Source organism: Peromyscus leucopus, chromosome 9 (assembly GCF_004664715.2).
Source record: "Peromyscus leucopus breed LL Stock chromosome 9, UCI_PerLeu_2.1, whole genome shotgun sequence".
NCBI classification, from domain to species: domain Eukaryota; kingdom Metazoa; phylum Chordata; class Mammalia; order Rodentia; family Cricetidae; genus Peromyscus; species Peromyscus leucopus.
The window spans coordinates 113,938,303-113,952,225 of record NC_051070.1 but is presented as its reverse complement, the minus strand read 5'-3'; the positions used below and the strand labels follow the sequence as shown (position 1 = coordinate 113,952,225).

General features: G+C 42.7%; 2 protein-coding genes across 4 annotated transcripts in view; one reads left to right on the top strand and one right to left on the bottom strand.

Annotated features, from left to right (window-relative positions):
* Positions 1–2,133: 2,133 nt before the first annotated feature.
* On the bottom strand, positions 2,134–8,732 carry Pde12 (phosphodiesterase 12). Its single transcript, XM_028882423.2, has 3 exons — positions 7,304–8,732; positions 6,046–6,124; positions 2,134–5,448 (listed from the first exon to the last, which is right to left on the bottom strand). Exons 1-3 carry the CDS (start codon positions 8,612–8,614, stop codon positions 5,006–5,008), a joined length of 1,833 nt encoding a protein of 610 aa, XP_028738256.1. The 5' UTR covers positions 8,615–8,732; the 3' UTR covers positions 2,134–5,005.
* Positions 8,733–8,969: 237 nt separating this feature from the next.
* The window catches only part of Dnah12 (dynein axonemal heavy chain 12), a 175,954-nt gene continuing 171,000 nt past the window's right edge, over positions 8,970–13,923 (top strand). For all 3 annotated transcript variants that reach the window (XM_037208770.1, XM_037208769.1, XM_037208768.1), the window contains exon 1: positions 8,970–9,273. The gene's annotated coding sequence lies outside the window, so the exon portion shown is untranslated. The remainder of the gene's footprint in view (positions 9,274–13,923) is intronic.

Here is a 13,923-nt window from a genome sequence, read left to right as displayed (position 1 = left end):
TGTGTATTTCTGGTAGGGATTGTGTACCTGCTTTTTTACTCTAGCTAAATGTCCCAAAAGCTAAATATTTTTCCATATGACCCAACAATTATCCTGTGGAAGAGGAATACTCAAGAGAAATGAAAACACCCACACACAATTTGTACACAAATGTTTATAGCAACATTATTTGTGGAAGCAGTACAAATACCCATCCGTCTATAAGTAGATAAATGTGTATAACATAACAATGGAAAAATACATTTTAGAAAAAGCTCAGTACTGATGCTACAATATGGAAGTACCTAAACAGCCTAGGTGAAAGAAGAAGCCAATCACAAGACTATATTTCTTCGCATTTATGAAAGTCCAAAGCAGACATTTCATGGCGATAACAGGTAAAGGGTTGTCAGATCAAACGGGTGATGACCTGTAAGTACAGGGTTTCTGTTAGTGTGTGACTAACTATACTAATAGCTCTTAACAATAAAAAGCAGTTTAAGCCTGGTGGTGGTGGTTCAAGCCTTTAATTCCAGCACTCCAGAGGCTAAGGCAGGCAGTTTGAGGCCAGCCTAGTTTACATAGTGAATTCTGGGACAGCCAGGGCTACACAGAAAATCCCTGTCTTGAAAAAAACAAAACATTACAGAACTTGGGTTTTGACAAAACCAACAAAAGGTTCTTATCAGAATGAATCCGACTGGCAGATGAAAGTGGTATTAAGCCAGCTGAACTGAGAGCTTTAATGGTTTTTGTTGATGGCATTTAAAAAAAATTTTTTTAATTTATGGGTATGGGTGTTTTGCCTGCCATGTGTCTTTGTACCCAGGTGCATGCCCGGTGGCCAGAGATGCCAGCAGAAGATACTGGATTCCTGGAACTGGAGTTACAGGAGGTTGTGAGCCACCATGTGGATGCTGGGAAATGAACCCCAGGTTCTCTGGGAAGAGTGAGCACTCTTAACCACTGAGTGGTCTCTTCAGGCTTAGGTTTAATGTTTCAGATGTCACTCATTAATAGTTATATATAGAGGCTGGTACCAGCCAACTCAACAGATTACACTTAATGTTTGAAATTATAATTTTTATATAAATTTTAGCATCTATACTAAAAGTGGCCAAGTAATAGTTCCCCACCCCTTATTTAACAAGATGTCAGCTTAATTTATTGGTTTACAGTTTAAAAGTTACCTTGAATTTAGGGATTTAAAAAATCTAATAGCTTGAACTTTTTATGATTACACATTAGAATTTATTATTATACTCAATTATATTTATCTCATTTCTCAGTAATTAGTATTTATACATTCATGCTATCTACTAATCTGGATTTAAAGTGGTCCTATTTTAAAGTAAGTTCTCTCAAATTGCTGAAGTGTAAAAAAAAATGGCCTTTTGTTGTGAACATTTTGGGTTTTTACCATAATTTTTTTGTTTATATTCAAGGTTGTGGTATTTTGAACTCTGATATTTAGTTTTCTTCAAAGGAAGCAGTAAGACCTTTTCCACTTGGCACAAACCCATAAAAAGAAGTAGCAGTTGCTGAAGGTAGGCTCTAGAAAAAGAGGTTTGGTAAATTATTTAGAATAAAGCATGTTTATGACTTCAACAACTTCAATTCAAAAGTTAGAAATGCGTCATTAGAGTATCACTTCATGTGAACTAGGATGACCATTTTAAAAAATGGAAGTAAAAGCCCAGTGACGTGGCACACACCTTTTATCCCAGCACTCAGGAGGCAGAGGCAGGTGGATCTCTTAAGTTTGAGGCCAGCCTGATCCACAAAGGGGGTTCCAGGATAGCCAGGGCTCCACAGAGAAAGCCTCTCTTGGTGGGTTGGGGGAAAGTGGTGGTAGAAATAAGTTTGAGGATGGAGGGAAAACTGAATGTCCACACAACAGTGAGTGAGTATATACGATAGTGTAGCCATGGTGAGAAGGCCTAGCAGTGTTCCAGAAAGCTAAAGAGAATTACGACCCAGCAATTGACTCTGAAAAACAGATGCTCTGGGTTGTAGCTCAGTAGTAGAATATTTGCCTAACATATACCAATCCAGGATTCCCTAGCACTGCCCCCCTCCAAATGTTCAACGGAAAATTTGAGCACAAATATCCATAGTACTAGTCACAACAGCAAAAAGAAACAATCCACATGGTCAGATAAGCAAGATGTATTATCCACACAGTAGAAAATACTCAGCTATAAAAAAAGATGAAGTATTGGTACATATTATAACATGGATGAACCTGAAAAACATACCAAGTGAATAAAGCCACAACACTGTAGCCAGAAATGGTTTTACAAATGAATTACAAAATTAGTGTTCATTATGGGGACAGTGTAGGAGTTGATTTTAACAGAAGAACCTGCTCTAAAATACTTTTCCTTCAGCAAGAACTTGTGACATAAAATGTGGTTTACCCCAAAGTTGCTAGACTTCTCATATTTATTAAAATAAAATGAATTAAAAACTCCAAATGTAATAGAAAAACTCAACCACAAAGATAGCTTAAACACTCCGATTAACACCTTGTACTAACTTGCAAGTACAAATAGATTTTGGTATGGTATTTATAGAATTTTTGTAGAGTTCCCTGTCTTTGCACTCCAGTCATCCTAACACCTGTATGCTCTTTTATAGTCAAATCTTTATACTTCATTATCTGAATATCCTGAAATATCTGTATATAATCTGATTATATCATTTAATCCACAAATATCAAATTTAAGGACTTGGGATGTTTGGTAAATTCTAGTTTCTCTGACCACAATTCATGCCCACCATTGGATTAAATAAAGGATCTCAATGCATTTTTTTGGGGGGGGGGGTATGAATAGTCTCACATTAAACAGTTTTCTTTCAAAATGTTGACTTCTTGCTGAGTAATTACTGTCAACTCCTTAAGAGTTGGTGTTAAAATTTGTGAACATGCATATCTGAAAGCAAAACAAGCCCAAATTTTAAAAAGTGTTGCTACTGTAGTTTGGCAGTACTACACATGTTTAGCATGCTCAGGATTCTGGATTCAATCCCCAGCAACACAGAAACAATCTTGAAAAAAAATTTTGCAAAAGAACTAGTTCTGACTATATAAACTGCCATTGAAATGCTCTCAAAATATATATGGATGGGAATGTAACTCAGTGGCCCTGAATTTGATCCTCAGGAAAAGAAACAAACAAAATAACCCACTACCATATTTAGGAAGGCACAATTTGGTAGCATCAATGTTTCATGAGCTAATTTTTTTTAAACAAGATCCCAAGAAACTGCCACCTTAATGATTATTTCCCTTTAAATAATTTGAATAAGGTTCAATCTGCAGTGCAGGTGAAATGTTTATATTCTCAGACTTATTAACTTAAGGGTATCTGATAGAATATGAAAACAAATTACATTAGAAGAATATGGGGGAAAAGACATTTTCAAAAGAGGAAAGTTCTTATGGTATTGGGTTAGAAATTAAAAAATTTGAAATAAAGGCTTCAAGACTGGGAAATTAAACCTCTTTTTGAGGTAACAAGCCTTTACTATCTAAGCCAGAAATTAACTGCAGAAATATAAGCTATGCTATAGTGTGAATTCTGAACATCAAAAGGCAATAGCTAAAGCATTACCAGTAAGGTATGGTGACAACAAATTTAGTAAAACTTAGTTATCTAAACTAGATATTACTTAATACAACTTGTAATTTCTCCTCTTAAAATGTTTGGCTTCATTTTTAAATTTTCTTTTATATATAAATTATGTGGCACTCTTCTGTTACTCAAACTACAATCCTTAAGTCTATAAAAAGTTTGTTCCAGCCAGGCAGTGGTGGTACACACCTTTAATCCTAGCACTCGGGAGGCAGAGGCACCTTTATGAGTTCAAGGCCAGCCTGGTCTCCAAAGCGAGTTCCAGAAAAGGCGCAAAGCTACACATAGAAACCCTGTCTCGAAAAACCAAAAAAGAAAAAAGAAAAAGGAAAAGTTTGTTTCAGATATTGGCAAAAGCCCACTGTCTCCCTTTTTTTCCTATTTACGTAGCCCAAACTGGCCTTGAACTGTGTAACCCAGACTACTATTGAACTCAAAGCAGCCCTACCTCAGACTCCTGAGTGCTAGGATTACAGCTATAAAGCACCATGCCTGGCTCCCTTTTCCTCCTTATAAGAACTACAATTTTGAAAACACTTCCCGCTTAGAAATGCTCAATGGTTCATGTACAATTTGAAGCCCCTATCAGAAGGTTCTCATAAAATAACTGTGCTGTAACTTGCTATCATATGGTCAAGTACCCTGTGTGTTTACATATATTTGTCACGATCAAGAGTGAAGACAAGGGGATCAAGTGCTGTTGCTGCTCCCTTTGAAGAGTCCACTGTGCTTGCACCTTACTATTAAAATGGGCTGAAGTTGAATGAGAACAGATTCTGCACATTTGTGCCATCCTTTGTACACTAAACACAAAATTCTAGAAATGAGGAAATACCTTGTTAACTGAAAAATGAAGAAGCTGTAACAATTGGTAATGGAATATTTTAATCTTTTGTTAAAGCTCTAAAATTATAATAAATTCTAACCAAACTGAGGTAGTGATAGACTAATGTATTCCATGTCTCTCTGAAGTCTTCCATCTTTTACCTGCATGTCTCCTCCTCCCCCAATTATATGAACATAATTCAATGTAAAATGTGTTATGAAAGAAAAATTATGAGATTATTCAAAGAGTACTTAAAAATCTTAATTACCAGATTAAAAAAACTTATAAAATGTACACAATAATTCAATTTTTTTCTTGGCTAATCATAAATATGTTTTCCTCCACATGTAGGAAATTATAAAGAGGAAAAGGGTATTATATGATGCAAACATGAATTGGTTCTGTAACAAAGCCATCTGGGACATAACTAACAGGGAATGACCATAATAAAGTTTAGTGACTAGATTTCCTCTTTGAAGATTTTTTTTTTATATAAGCTCTGATTCATATTAAATTTCCTGAAAAGTAACTAGCTTCCTTTTCAGACTCAATGAAGCAAAATCTATTTCCATTTTAAATCACATACCAGTGCTATGTGATCAGAAGGATGAGAAACACTAGGTAAGGCCTGGTGGGTGGTAACTTCTTCATGACTAGGTAACGGTATAACCTGTTCAACCTCGAAAGCATTTAAGTCAATGAAAATGTAATCTAGACATCCGTGGAAGCCACCAACATAATTTGTGTAAGCAGGTTCACCACAAGCACTTTTCAGTCTGGAAAGGTGTGTGAGAGACATGTTGCACCTTTCCTCTTCCCCATTGGAAGCCCAGTCTTCGTGATCCTCTGTAATGCTGCCATTGACGACAAAATGATACATTCCTGTTGATGGTGTGCTATTAAAGTCTCCACAAAATATAACTGGTATGCCAGGATACAGGTCACACGAAACATGTCTAATGTGAACCAAAGCTACTGCCATTTGAATGAGACGAATATATCCACCTACAAACAAATGAAATTAGTGTAAGTACTTTTTAAAGCCCTCCCCAAAGAGAGGGGGACCCCTCACAAATTATGGTCCCTGAGTAATATTCAACATGTATATGTATGTGCACACATACACATTTTTACATTTAGTGTGTGTGACAGGTGGGATGTGTCTTGGTGTCTGTGTGGAGTTCAGAGGACAATTCACATTGAGTTGGTCCTCCTTCCACCATGCAGGTCCCTGGGATTGAACTTAGGTCATCAGGTTTGATGGGGGCACCTTTACCAGCTGAGCCATCTGGGCCCAAGACATTTTTATAAAAGCAGCTTTAGCAACTTTAAATAATCACCTATGGCATTGGAGTCAAATTCTAGATAAATGTTTGTATAGGGTTGGGGTGGGGGTACATATCTGGAATCTAAGCTCTGAGGAGGCTGAGGCAGGAGGATTTCAAGTTCTAGGCCAACATATTTCAAAGCTCTATCCAAAAAAAATCAACTAAAATCAAGGTGTGTGTGTGTGTGTGTGTGTGTGTGTGTGTGTGTGTGTGTGTGTGTAAGTAAAACAGCTTTAATTACATTAAGTCACTTGTAAAACTAAATAAAACCTACCTTTTGGGTGCCAGTAGAGATGGGTATTAGCAACACATATCTTTTTAGAAGAGTCCTTTGTAGACTGAAGAACTGAAATCTACAATAGGAAACGCCAAGAGTTCAGTTGGTGTCTGCCAATCTACCCAGAACTTTCTGTTGCTTGAGATGGTTTCTCACTATTCAGTCCTGGCTGTTCTGGACACAACTATGTAAACTAGACTGGCCTCAAAATCAGATATCCACCTGCCTCTTCCTCCAAAGTGCTGGGATTAAAGGGCCGGTGCCACAATATTCCCACCCTCCAGAATGTTTTGTTCTTAAAACTGTAGGCTGAGCCTGGTGGTGGCGCACGCCTTTAATTCCAGCACTCGGGAGGCAGAGCCAGGCAGATCTCTGTGAGTTCAAGGCCAGCCTGGTCTACAGCCTGAGATCCAGGAAAAGGCACCAAAACTACACAGAGAAACCTTGTCTTGAAAAACCAAAGACTGTAGGCTGAACTATTTTATTCCATAGTCCCTTGAAAACTAAGATAACATCTTTTAAATTTGATATTGCAAGGTTTTTTGTTTTTTTCCCCTCGAGACAGGGTTTCTCTGTGTAGCTTTGGTGCCTATCCTGGATCTTGCTCTATTGACTTGGCTGGCCTAGAACTCACAGAGATCCGCCTGCCTCTGCCTCCTGAGTGCTGGGATTAAAGGCGTGCGCTACCACAGCCAGACACTTTTAAGCTAAGAAGCAGTTCACACCCTGAACAATAATGCTACCCTAGTCAACTGGCTAAGACTCCTGGTTCATAAGTCTATGAACCAGAGTAAGAGCATTTGAACATTTTCTCATTTATGAAATAATATCTGTAAAACAGACTAAAAAGCCAATCTTTTTTTTTTTTTTTTTTTTACATACTAGGTAACAATAGTTATGAAACAGGTCCTGAACCAAGAGGCACTTATACTTGGAACTGCTTTAAGGTGCTCTAAAACAGTGCTTGGCAAGTTACTATCATTACTGAATTTCGTGTGTACTTTACATTACCTGGAATGTAAGCACTAAGAATATCTCTATTCATCTTCTCCAAGGCAACCTGTGGCGTAGTTCGGCACACCAGGGGTGCTTAATATGTGCTGCATTAATGAACCGGGCACACTGGCCACACTAGGGCAAACATACTTCAAAGAAATGCAATCTAGACAGTTTCAATAAGTACCAACACCACCCCTGCACTCCGAAGGCCCCTAAACATGGGTGAATATGAAGAAAACAGGCAGAGTTACTTGACCTGAAGGACAGACGATCTCTGGAGGACCTTCTCCTGCGCTAGAGGGTTCAAAGCCAGTTTCTCTAGTAATTCTCTGTGCAGAGGGTCCGACTCCAAGGCTTCTTGAAAAGAAATGTCGTGTTGGCTAAGGAGGGTAAACTTTGACTTCCGGTAGAAAGTGGCCAGGCCTTCGTGCTGTTTGATTCGAAACACGCCCTCCAGCCCGAAGGCCTCCAGGGCCGGCACCAAGCTGTCGGAGAACACTGCGCGGTCCACCTCCTGCAAACAGATGAGGTCTGCGTTGTAGCCCGTGAGCTCCTTCTGGATAAGGTTCTGGCGGTAGTCAAGCTCCAGGGCGTAGGGGGCACAGTACGGGTACAGGACTGTCCGAGAGAACTCAGTCTGGGCGTACGTGTCTGCCAGGATGTTGTAGGAGACAGTACGGATGAAGGCGTCCTCTGTCACCTTCTTGGTGTACAGGTGTCGATGGTCAAAAGTGCAGGTGCCAGGCCCGGCCTCCACCGGACACACGCTTTCCAGCTCGCGGCTTGGCCCGAAGCGCTGCCCGTTGCCCGGGGTGCAGCGGAGCTTGAGCCGGAGCCCGATGTCCGCGTTGCACGGGGTGTAGACGCGCTCGTCGACACCCGTCTCGGTCCAAGCTGAAGACGGCAAGGAGCGAGACGAGGACGCGAGGCCGCTGTCCCCGGGCTCTGCCGCACCGGGTCTGACTTCTTTGTACCAGCGGAACACGGAGCTGGCGGAATCCCCGAATTCCAGGCTGAGTTTGGGGCACACCGGGAAGCCGGCCATGATGTAGCGCGGCAACTGCAGCTCCGTGAAGGCAGGCGGGTTGCGCTCTACCTTGTACTTGACATCGCCGATCTGCAGCACGGCGCCGTCCTGCCAGGCATCCACGTTGAGCACATCCTCCGCCACGGCCTCCTCTCGGTAGTACAGCTTCACCACCGGCTCGCAGGCCGCGGCCGCTTCGGGCCCCGTCGCCGCGCAGGCCGCGCCGCCGCTCGAGTGGGCTCGGCTCTTCCTGTTCTTCTTGGCAGCGGCGACCTTCGCGTGGCCCTTCAGGGCGTTGGTGGCGATCCGGCTGAGGGCCCGGCCCAGAGGCTCGCTCTGGTCGCGCTGCATGTTCTTGTGGCTGCCGTCGGCCAGCGCGAAAGACAGGCTGAGCTTGGGCTCCGAGGGCACACAGCGCACCACTGCGCGCTCCATGGCGCGCGCGGGGGTCTCGGCCTCGGCTGCGGCCTCGGCCCGGCTGCACGCCTCCACCACCGACCCGACCCGACGAAGCGCGACGCGGCCTGGGAGCCTCCACATGAACCTAGCGGCCGACGGGAGCCGAGATGCAGAGTCGCCCGGCGTGAAGCCCGCACGGAGGAGCGGCGGCCGCCGGCTCCAGACCCATTCAGAACAGGGACTTCCGGCCGGCGGGGAGCAGAAGGCGCGGCGGGAGCAGAAAGCGCACCGCCTTCCCGACCCGCACTTTCGCCACACGCGCGCTTAACCGGCTCGTCCTTGTCATTGCCGCTCGTGCCGAGATCCAAGCGCCTTGGTGTTGGTATTCCACATGGGTTAAAGGCAAAGAAGGAAGGAAGTGTAAAGGTGCCGGGGGGGGGGGGGGATAACACGCCCCGGCGTTTTGTTGAAAGTGCAGGCTGAGGGCTGGCGCGGCAGGTTTTCCGAACCGGAAGTGACTGAGCGGTGTCACGTGCCCTCCTCCCAGCGATGCTAAGCTTTCTGTCCCTTCTCCTTACGTTGCACTGGGTGTGTGAAGGCGTGGGGAACCTCGCCGTTCTCCGCAGTTGGGCTGCCCTGCTCCCTGTTTTTCGAGGTGTGGCGGGTTGAGTGAGGCTAGGCCGGGCCGGCGCCGAGCCTCTGGTAGCTGAGCGGCCACGAGCCGCCCGCCCGGTTTCTCAACCATCTAGTGAGCGCTGAGGGCATACGATTTACTTAAGCCCCAAGTTGTTGTTTTCGAGGTAGGTGTCGTGTCCGTCGCTTAGAAATGTGGAACCCGGAGAGACTGGGTCAAAGCCACAGAGCATAGCAAACTGACAGTCCTGACAGGTTGCCGAAAGCTGTTTCAGTTGTAAAGAGCTTGGACGGCCTTGTCTTTGGTGAGGTGCAAGTTTTAGCAAATAAAAATACACGACTCGCGTAAAACATTAAAGAACTTAAAAAAAAAAAAACCGAACGCGCTTAATTCCTCCCCGTATTACTTTATCTGAAGTTTAAATTTAGCTGAGAGTTTTGTTTTTATTTCTTTCAAAACTCCTTTAACGTATTATTTGCAGACCAAAACCAAATCCTGTCTGACCAGAACAGTGAGCCCAGGGGACAGTAGCAAGTAAGAAAGTCTCATCGACTGTACTGACCTTCTATTTTCATGATCGTTTATTTTTCAAGAAGTATTCTGAAGTGTCATATCTTGTGGCAAGCTTGTTTTTAATTCACAAGCTTGAAAGTAGTAAGTAAATGCCGTGTTTGAAGATTTATTTATTTATTCATGAAGATTTATTTTTGAGATTAATTTATAACCCTATTTATAAATTCCATAATTGAAACTTGACATTGAGAGATTAAGCAATAATATGATTTTGATAATACACATGGGGGGATGAGGTGAATAGGAATAATTTTATTCATCTGTTTTCAATCCATGTCAAGAAACGAGCTAAGGCAGGGAGGCGGCGGCGGCGGCTGCGCAAGCCTTTAATCCCAGCACTCGGGAGGCAGAGCCAGGCGGGTCTCTGTGAGTGAGTTCAAAGCCAGCCTGGTCTACAGAGCGAGTTCCAGGACAGGCACCAAAACTACACAAAGAAAGCCTGTCCCCACCCCCACCCCCACACACACCTACCCCCAAAAAGAAACAAGCCAAGGGTGTAGCTCGGTGGTAGAGTAGTACTTGGCTAGCAAGTATGAGAACTTGATAAAGTCCATACAGAGAGCAAGCCCACACTGCTGGTGAAAGAGCATGCTTAGTAAAGTGTTTGTCATACAAGAGTAAGGATTTAAGTTCGATCCCAGAACCCAGATAAAATGCTAGTCAGGGTGGTGTATGCCTGTAATCCCAGCTCTGGGAATGCAAACCAGAGACTTGGGGCTACTGGCCAGCCAGCCTAGCCTAATTACAAGCTCCAGGCCAATGAGAGAGAGACCTTGTCTCAAAAAACAAGGTTGTTATGCCTTGAGTAAAGATGCTGGAAGTTGACATCTGGCCTCTACACACATGTGCATACATGTGCATGTTCACACACACACACACACAAAAACACATGTGCCCACATTGACACATTTTTTAAGTTTTAAAAGAAAAGCCTACAAAACTAAGCTAGACATGGTAGCACATACCTGTAATCCCATCGTTCCAGAGGATCATGTGTTCTGGACCAGCCTGGGCTAAATATTGATATCTAAAAATAATAAAACAGCACAAAAGAATTATATACCTATGTATCATTAATAAATCTCCCAATATTCATATGTAAAGACAGTTTCTTTTTCTTTTTTAGTTTTTTGTTTTGGTTTGGTTTTCGAGACAGGATTTCTCTTTGTAGCCCTGGCTGGCCTGGAGCTCACACTGTAGACCAGTATGGCCTCAAAATCACAGAGATCCACCCTCCTCTTTCCTCCCAAGTGCTGGGATTAAAGGCCTGTGCCACCATCTCACGAAAACTTGTTACTTCCACTCTGGTAGATGATATTGGCAGTTAAACACATAGATTGCTTATCTATCTATACGGTCAAAGTGATACTGTAGTTTTGGGTGATAGCATTCAGAAATTTTGAGTAGTACTTGATATCTATTTGGGTTATTTCCCCCTCATAATTCAAAAGTCAAGCTTGTGATAGAGTGCCTAACAAGCACGAGGCACTAGGTTCAATCTCCTGTACTGAAAAAGAGGTGGGGCATTGCATTCAAAATAATTTCTATTTGCCCTTTCATAAAAATTGAAAGGCTCAACTTATCTATTTTGTCTTTCCTTCCCCAACCCCCTCCCTTTTATTTCTTTTTTTTCTTTGAGATGGGAGATAGGATTTTACTATGTAGCCCAGGCTAGCCTTGAACTCAAAACTTTCCACTTCAGTTTCCTCAATACTGGCATTACAAATGTACACTATCATGCTAACTAACTTGTTTCTTCTAGGTTTTGTGCTTTTAAAACATTTGTGAAACATTATATATGCTATTTATTGTAATGTTATATAATAGCAATCAAAATTAGTTTCAGCCGGGCGGTGGTGGCACACGCCTTTAATCCCAGCACTCTGGGAGGCAGAGCCAGGCGGATCTCTGTGAGTTCGAGGCCAGCCTGGGCTACCAAGTGAGTCCCAGGAAAGGCGCAAAGCTACACAGAGAAACCCTGTCTCGAAAAAACAAAAAAAAAAAAATTAGTTTCAAGAGATTCTGTAAAATCTGTCCAAATTTAGCAGCCAGTGAGATGACCTAGAGCAGGTAAAAGCACTTGTCATGGGCTGGAGAGATGGCTCAGCGGTTAAAAGCATTGATTGTTCTTCTAGAGGTTCTGAGTTCAATTCCCAGCAACCACATAGTGTGGCTCACAAATATCTGTAATGAGATCTGGTGCCCTCTTCTGGTCATGCAGACAAAGCACCGTATACATAGTAAATAAATAAATAAGTCTTTAAAAAAAAAAAAAAAGCACTTGTCACACAAGCCCTACAAAGCCCTACAACTTTAGTTTGATCCCTGGAATCCACATAAAGGTGAAAGAAGAAAACAGATCCCACAACCAAATTGTCCTCTGACCTCTATGCAAGCTATGCGATATGCTTGCTCCCTAAGCTCACACAATATGCACACAAAATTAAAAACATGAATGCAAGTTTAGAGCCATTCGGAAATTTTTTAAAAAATATATATTATGCATACAGTATTCTGCCTTCATTCCTGCAGGCCAGAAGAGGGCACCAGATTTCATTACAGATGGTTATAAACCATCATGTGGTTGCTAGGAATCAAACTCAGGACCTCTGGAAGAACAGCCAGTGCTCTTAACTCTTAAGCCAGCTCTCCAGCCCGCCATACGGAATTCTTAAACTTATTTCTTTATCCTTCTCTCTAAATTTATCTTATAAAATCTCTTAGTATCTTCAACATTTCTCTTGTAAAGAAAAAGAAACTTGATGGCCCAGTGGTCAAGAACACTGGCTGCTCTTCCAGAGAACCAGCTCCACTCTTAGTACTCATGTGATGGCTCACACTGCCTGTAACTCCAGCTCCACAGTATCCAACACCTTCTTTTGGCCTCCACAGGCACAGATGTACATACAGGCAAAACACCTATACACATAAAATTTTTTTTTAAAGAGGAAACTTGGTATATGTATTAGAGGATCACTTTTTTGGTGTTTTGTTTTGTTTGCTTGCTTTTTGAAACAAGGTCTCTCTGTGTAGCCTTGGCTGTCCTGGAACTCTCTGTAGACAGACTGACCTTGAACTCAAAGTGATCCTCCTGCCTCTACCTTCTGAATGCTGGGATTAAAGGTGTGTGCTATCACTGCCTGGCTTAGTGTTTTGTTGTGTTTTGACACAGGCTTTCACTTAGTCCAGGCTGGCCTCAAACTTGCAGTCCTCCTGTCTCAGCTACATGTGCTGAAATCACACTGAGTACCACTAGGCTTAGCCAGAGGATCACATTTTGATGTCTTTTCCATAAATTCTTTTAAAATAGGCTTTGAAAAATAAGCTTATCTGATTTTACAAATTGTATTCTCTCAGAACTAGAGATTTTACATCCTCCTGCAGCAGGTAGAAACAAATACAGAGACCCACAGCTAGACGTTATACCGAGAATGAAAGACCTTGGAACACTCAGCCCTAAATGGGATAATCTCCGTTAAATCCTTCCTCTCAGGGCTCAGGGAACCCTGCAGAAGAGGTGCAAAGAGTGTAAGAGCCAGAGGGGATAGAGAACTCTGAAGAATCAAAGCCTTCTACACACAACAGAACCAGAGCACATAGGAGTTCACAGAGATTGAGACATCATGCACAGGGCCTGCACACGATTTGCTAGACTCTCCGTTAAATAAACTGGGTGAAGACAGGGAACAGCCATCAACAGACGTAGGTGGTACTGAACATCTTTAGCTTCAGTAGCAACGTAACACGGGAGCTTTACAAAGCAGGAAAGGAAGTCCAGAGTGTGTTTTGAAGGAATTGGCTCAGTTTGGAGTGTTTCCTTCTTCCAGTGAGCTCAAGTCAACAGCACACATTCACTCAGGGATTCCTTGACTCCTCACATTTGTGAGTTCCTCAGAGATTGCATCAGGGCCATTGGTGTGATATATTTGAATTAAGAATCTAGGAAGTGAAACCTTTCCTTAACTGAGACAATAGATAATTGGTTTTTTGATTTTTTTTTTTGTTTGTTTTTTGTTTTTTTCAAGACAGGGTTTCTCTGTGTAGCATTTAGAGCCTGTCCTAGAACTCACTCTGTAGACCAGGCTGGCCTCAAACTCAGAGATCCGCCTGGCTCTGTCTCCCAAGTGCTGGGATCAAAGGTGTGCACCACCACCACCACCACCACCACCACCACCACCACCACCACCACCACCACCACCGCCCGGCTGGTTTGCTGGGTTTGAAAAAAAAAAAAAATCAGCTG

What these genes read in the sequence shown, in the direction of transcription:
- Pde12 (XM_028882423.2), bottom strand. Translation starts at nt 8,614, where the DNA reads ATGTGGAGGCTCCCAGGCCGCGTCGCGCTTCGTCGGGTCGGGTCGGTG. An exon ending in AGAGATCGTCTGTCCTTCAG is followed by an intron (nt 6,125 to 7,303) that starts GTCAAGTAACTC and finishes TTCCTATTGTAG; the next exon opens with ATTTCAGTTCTTCAGTCTAC. An exon ending in TCTCTACTGGCACCCAAAAG is followed by an intron (nt 5,449 to 6,045) that starts GTAGGTTTTATT and finishes ATTTGTTTGTAG; the next exon opens with GTGGATATATTCGTCTCATT.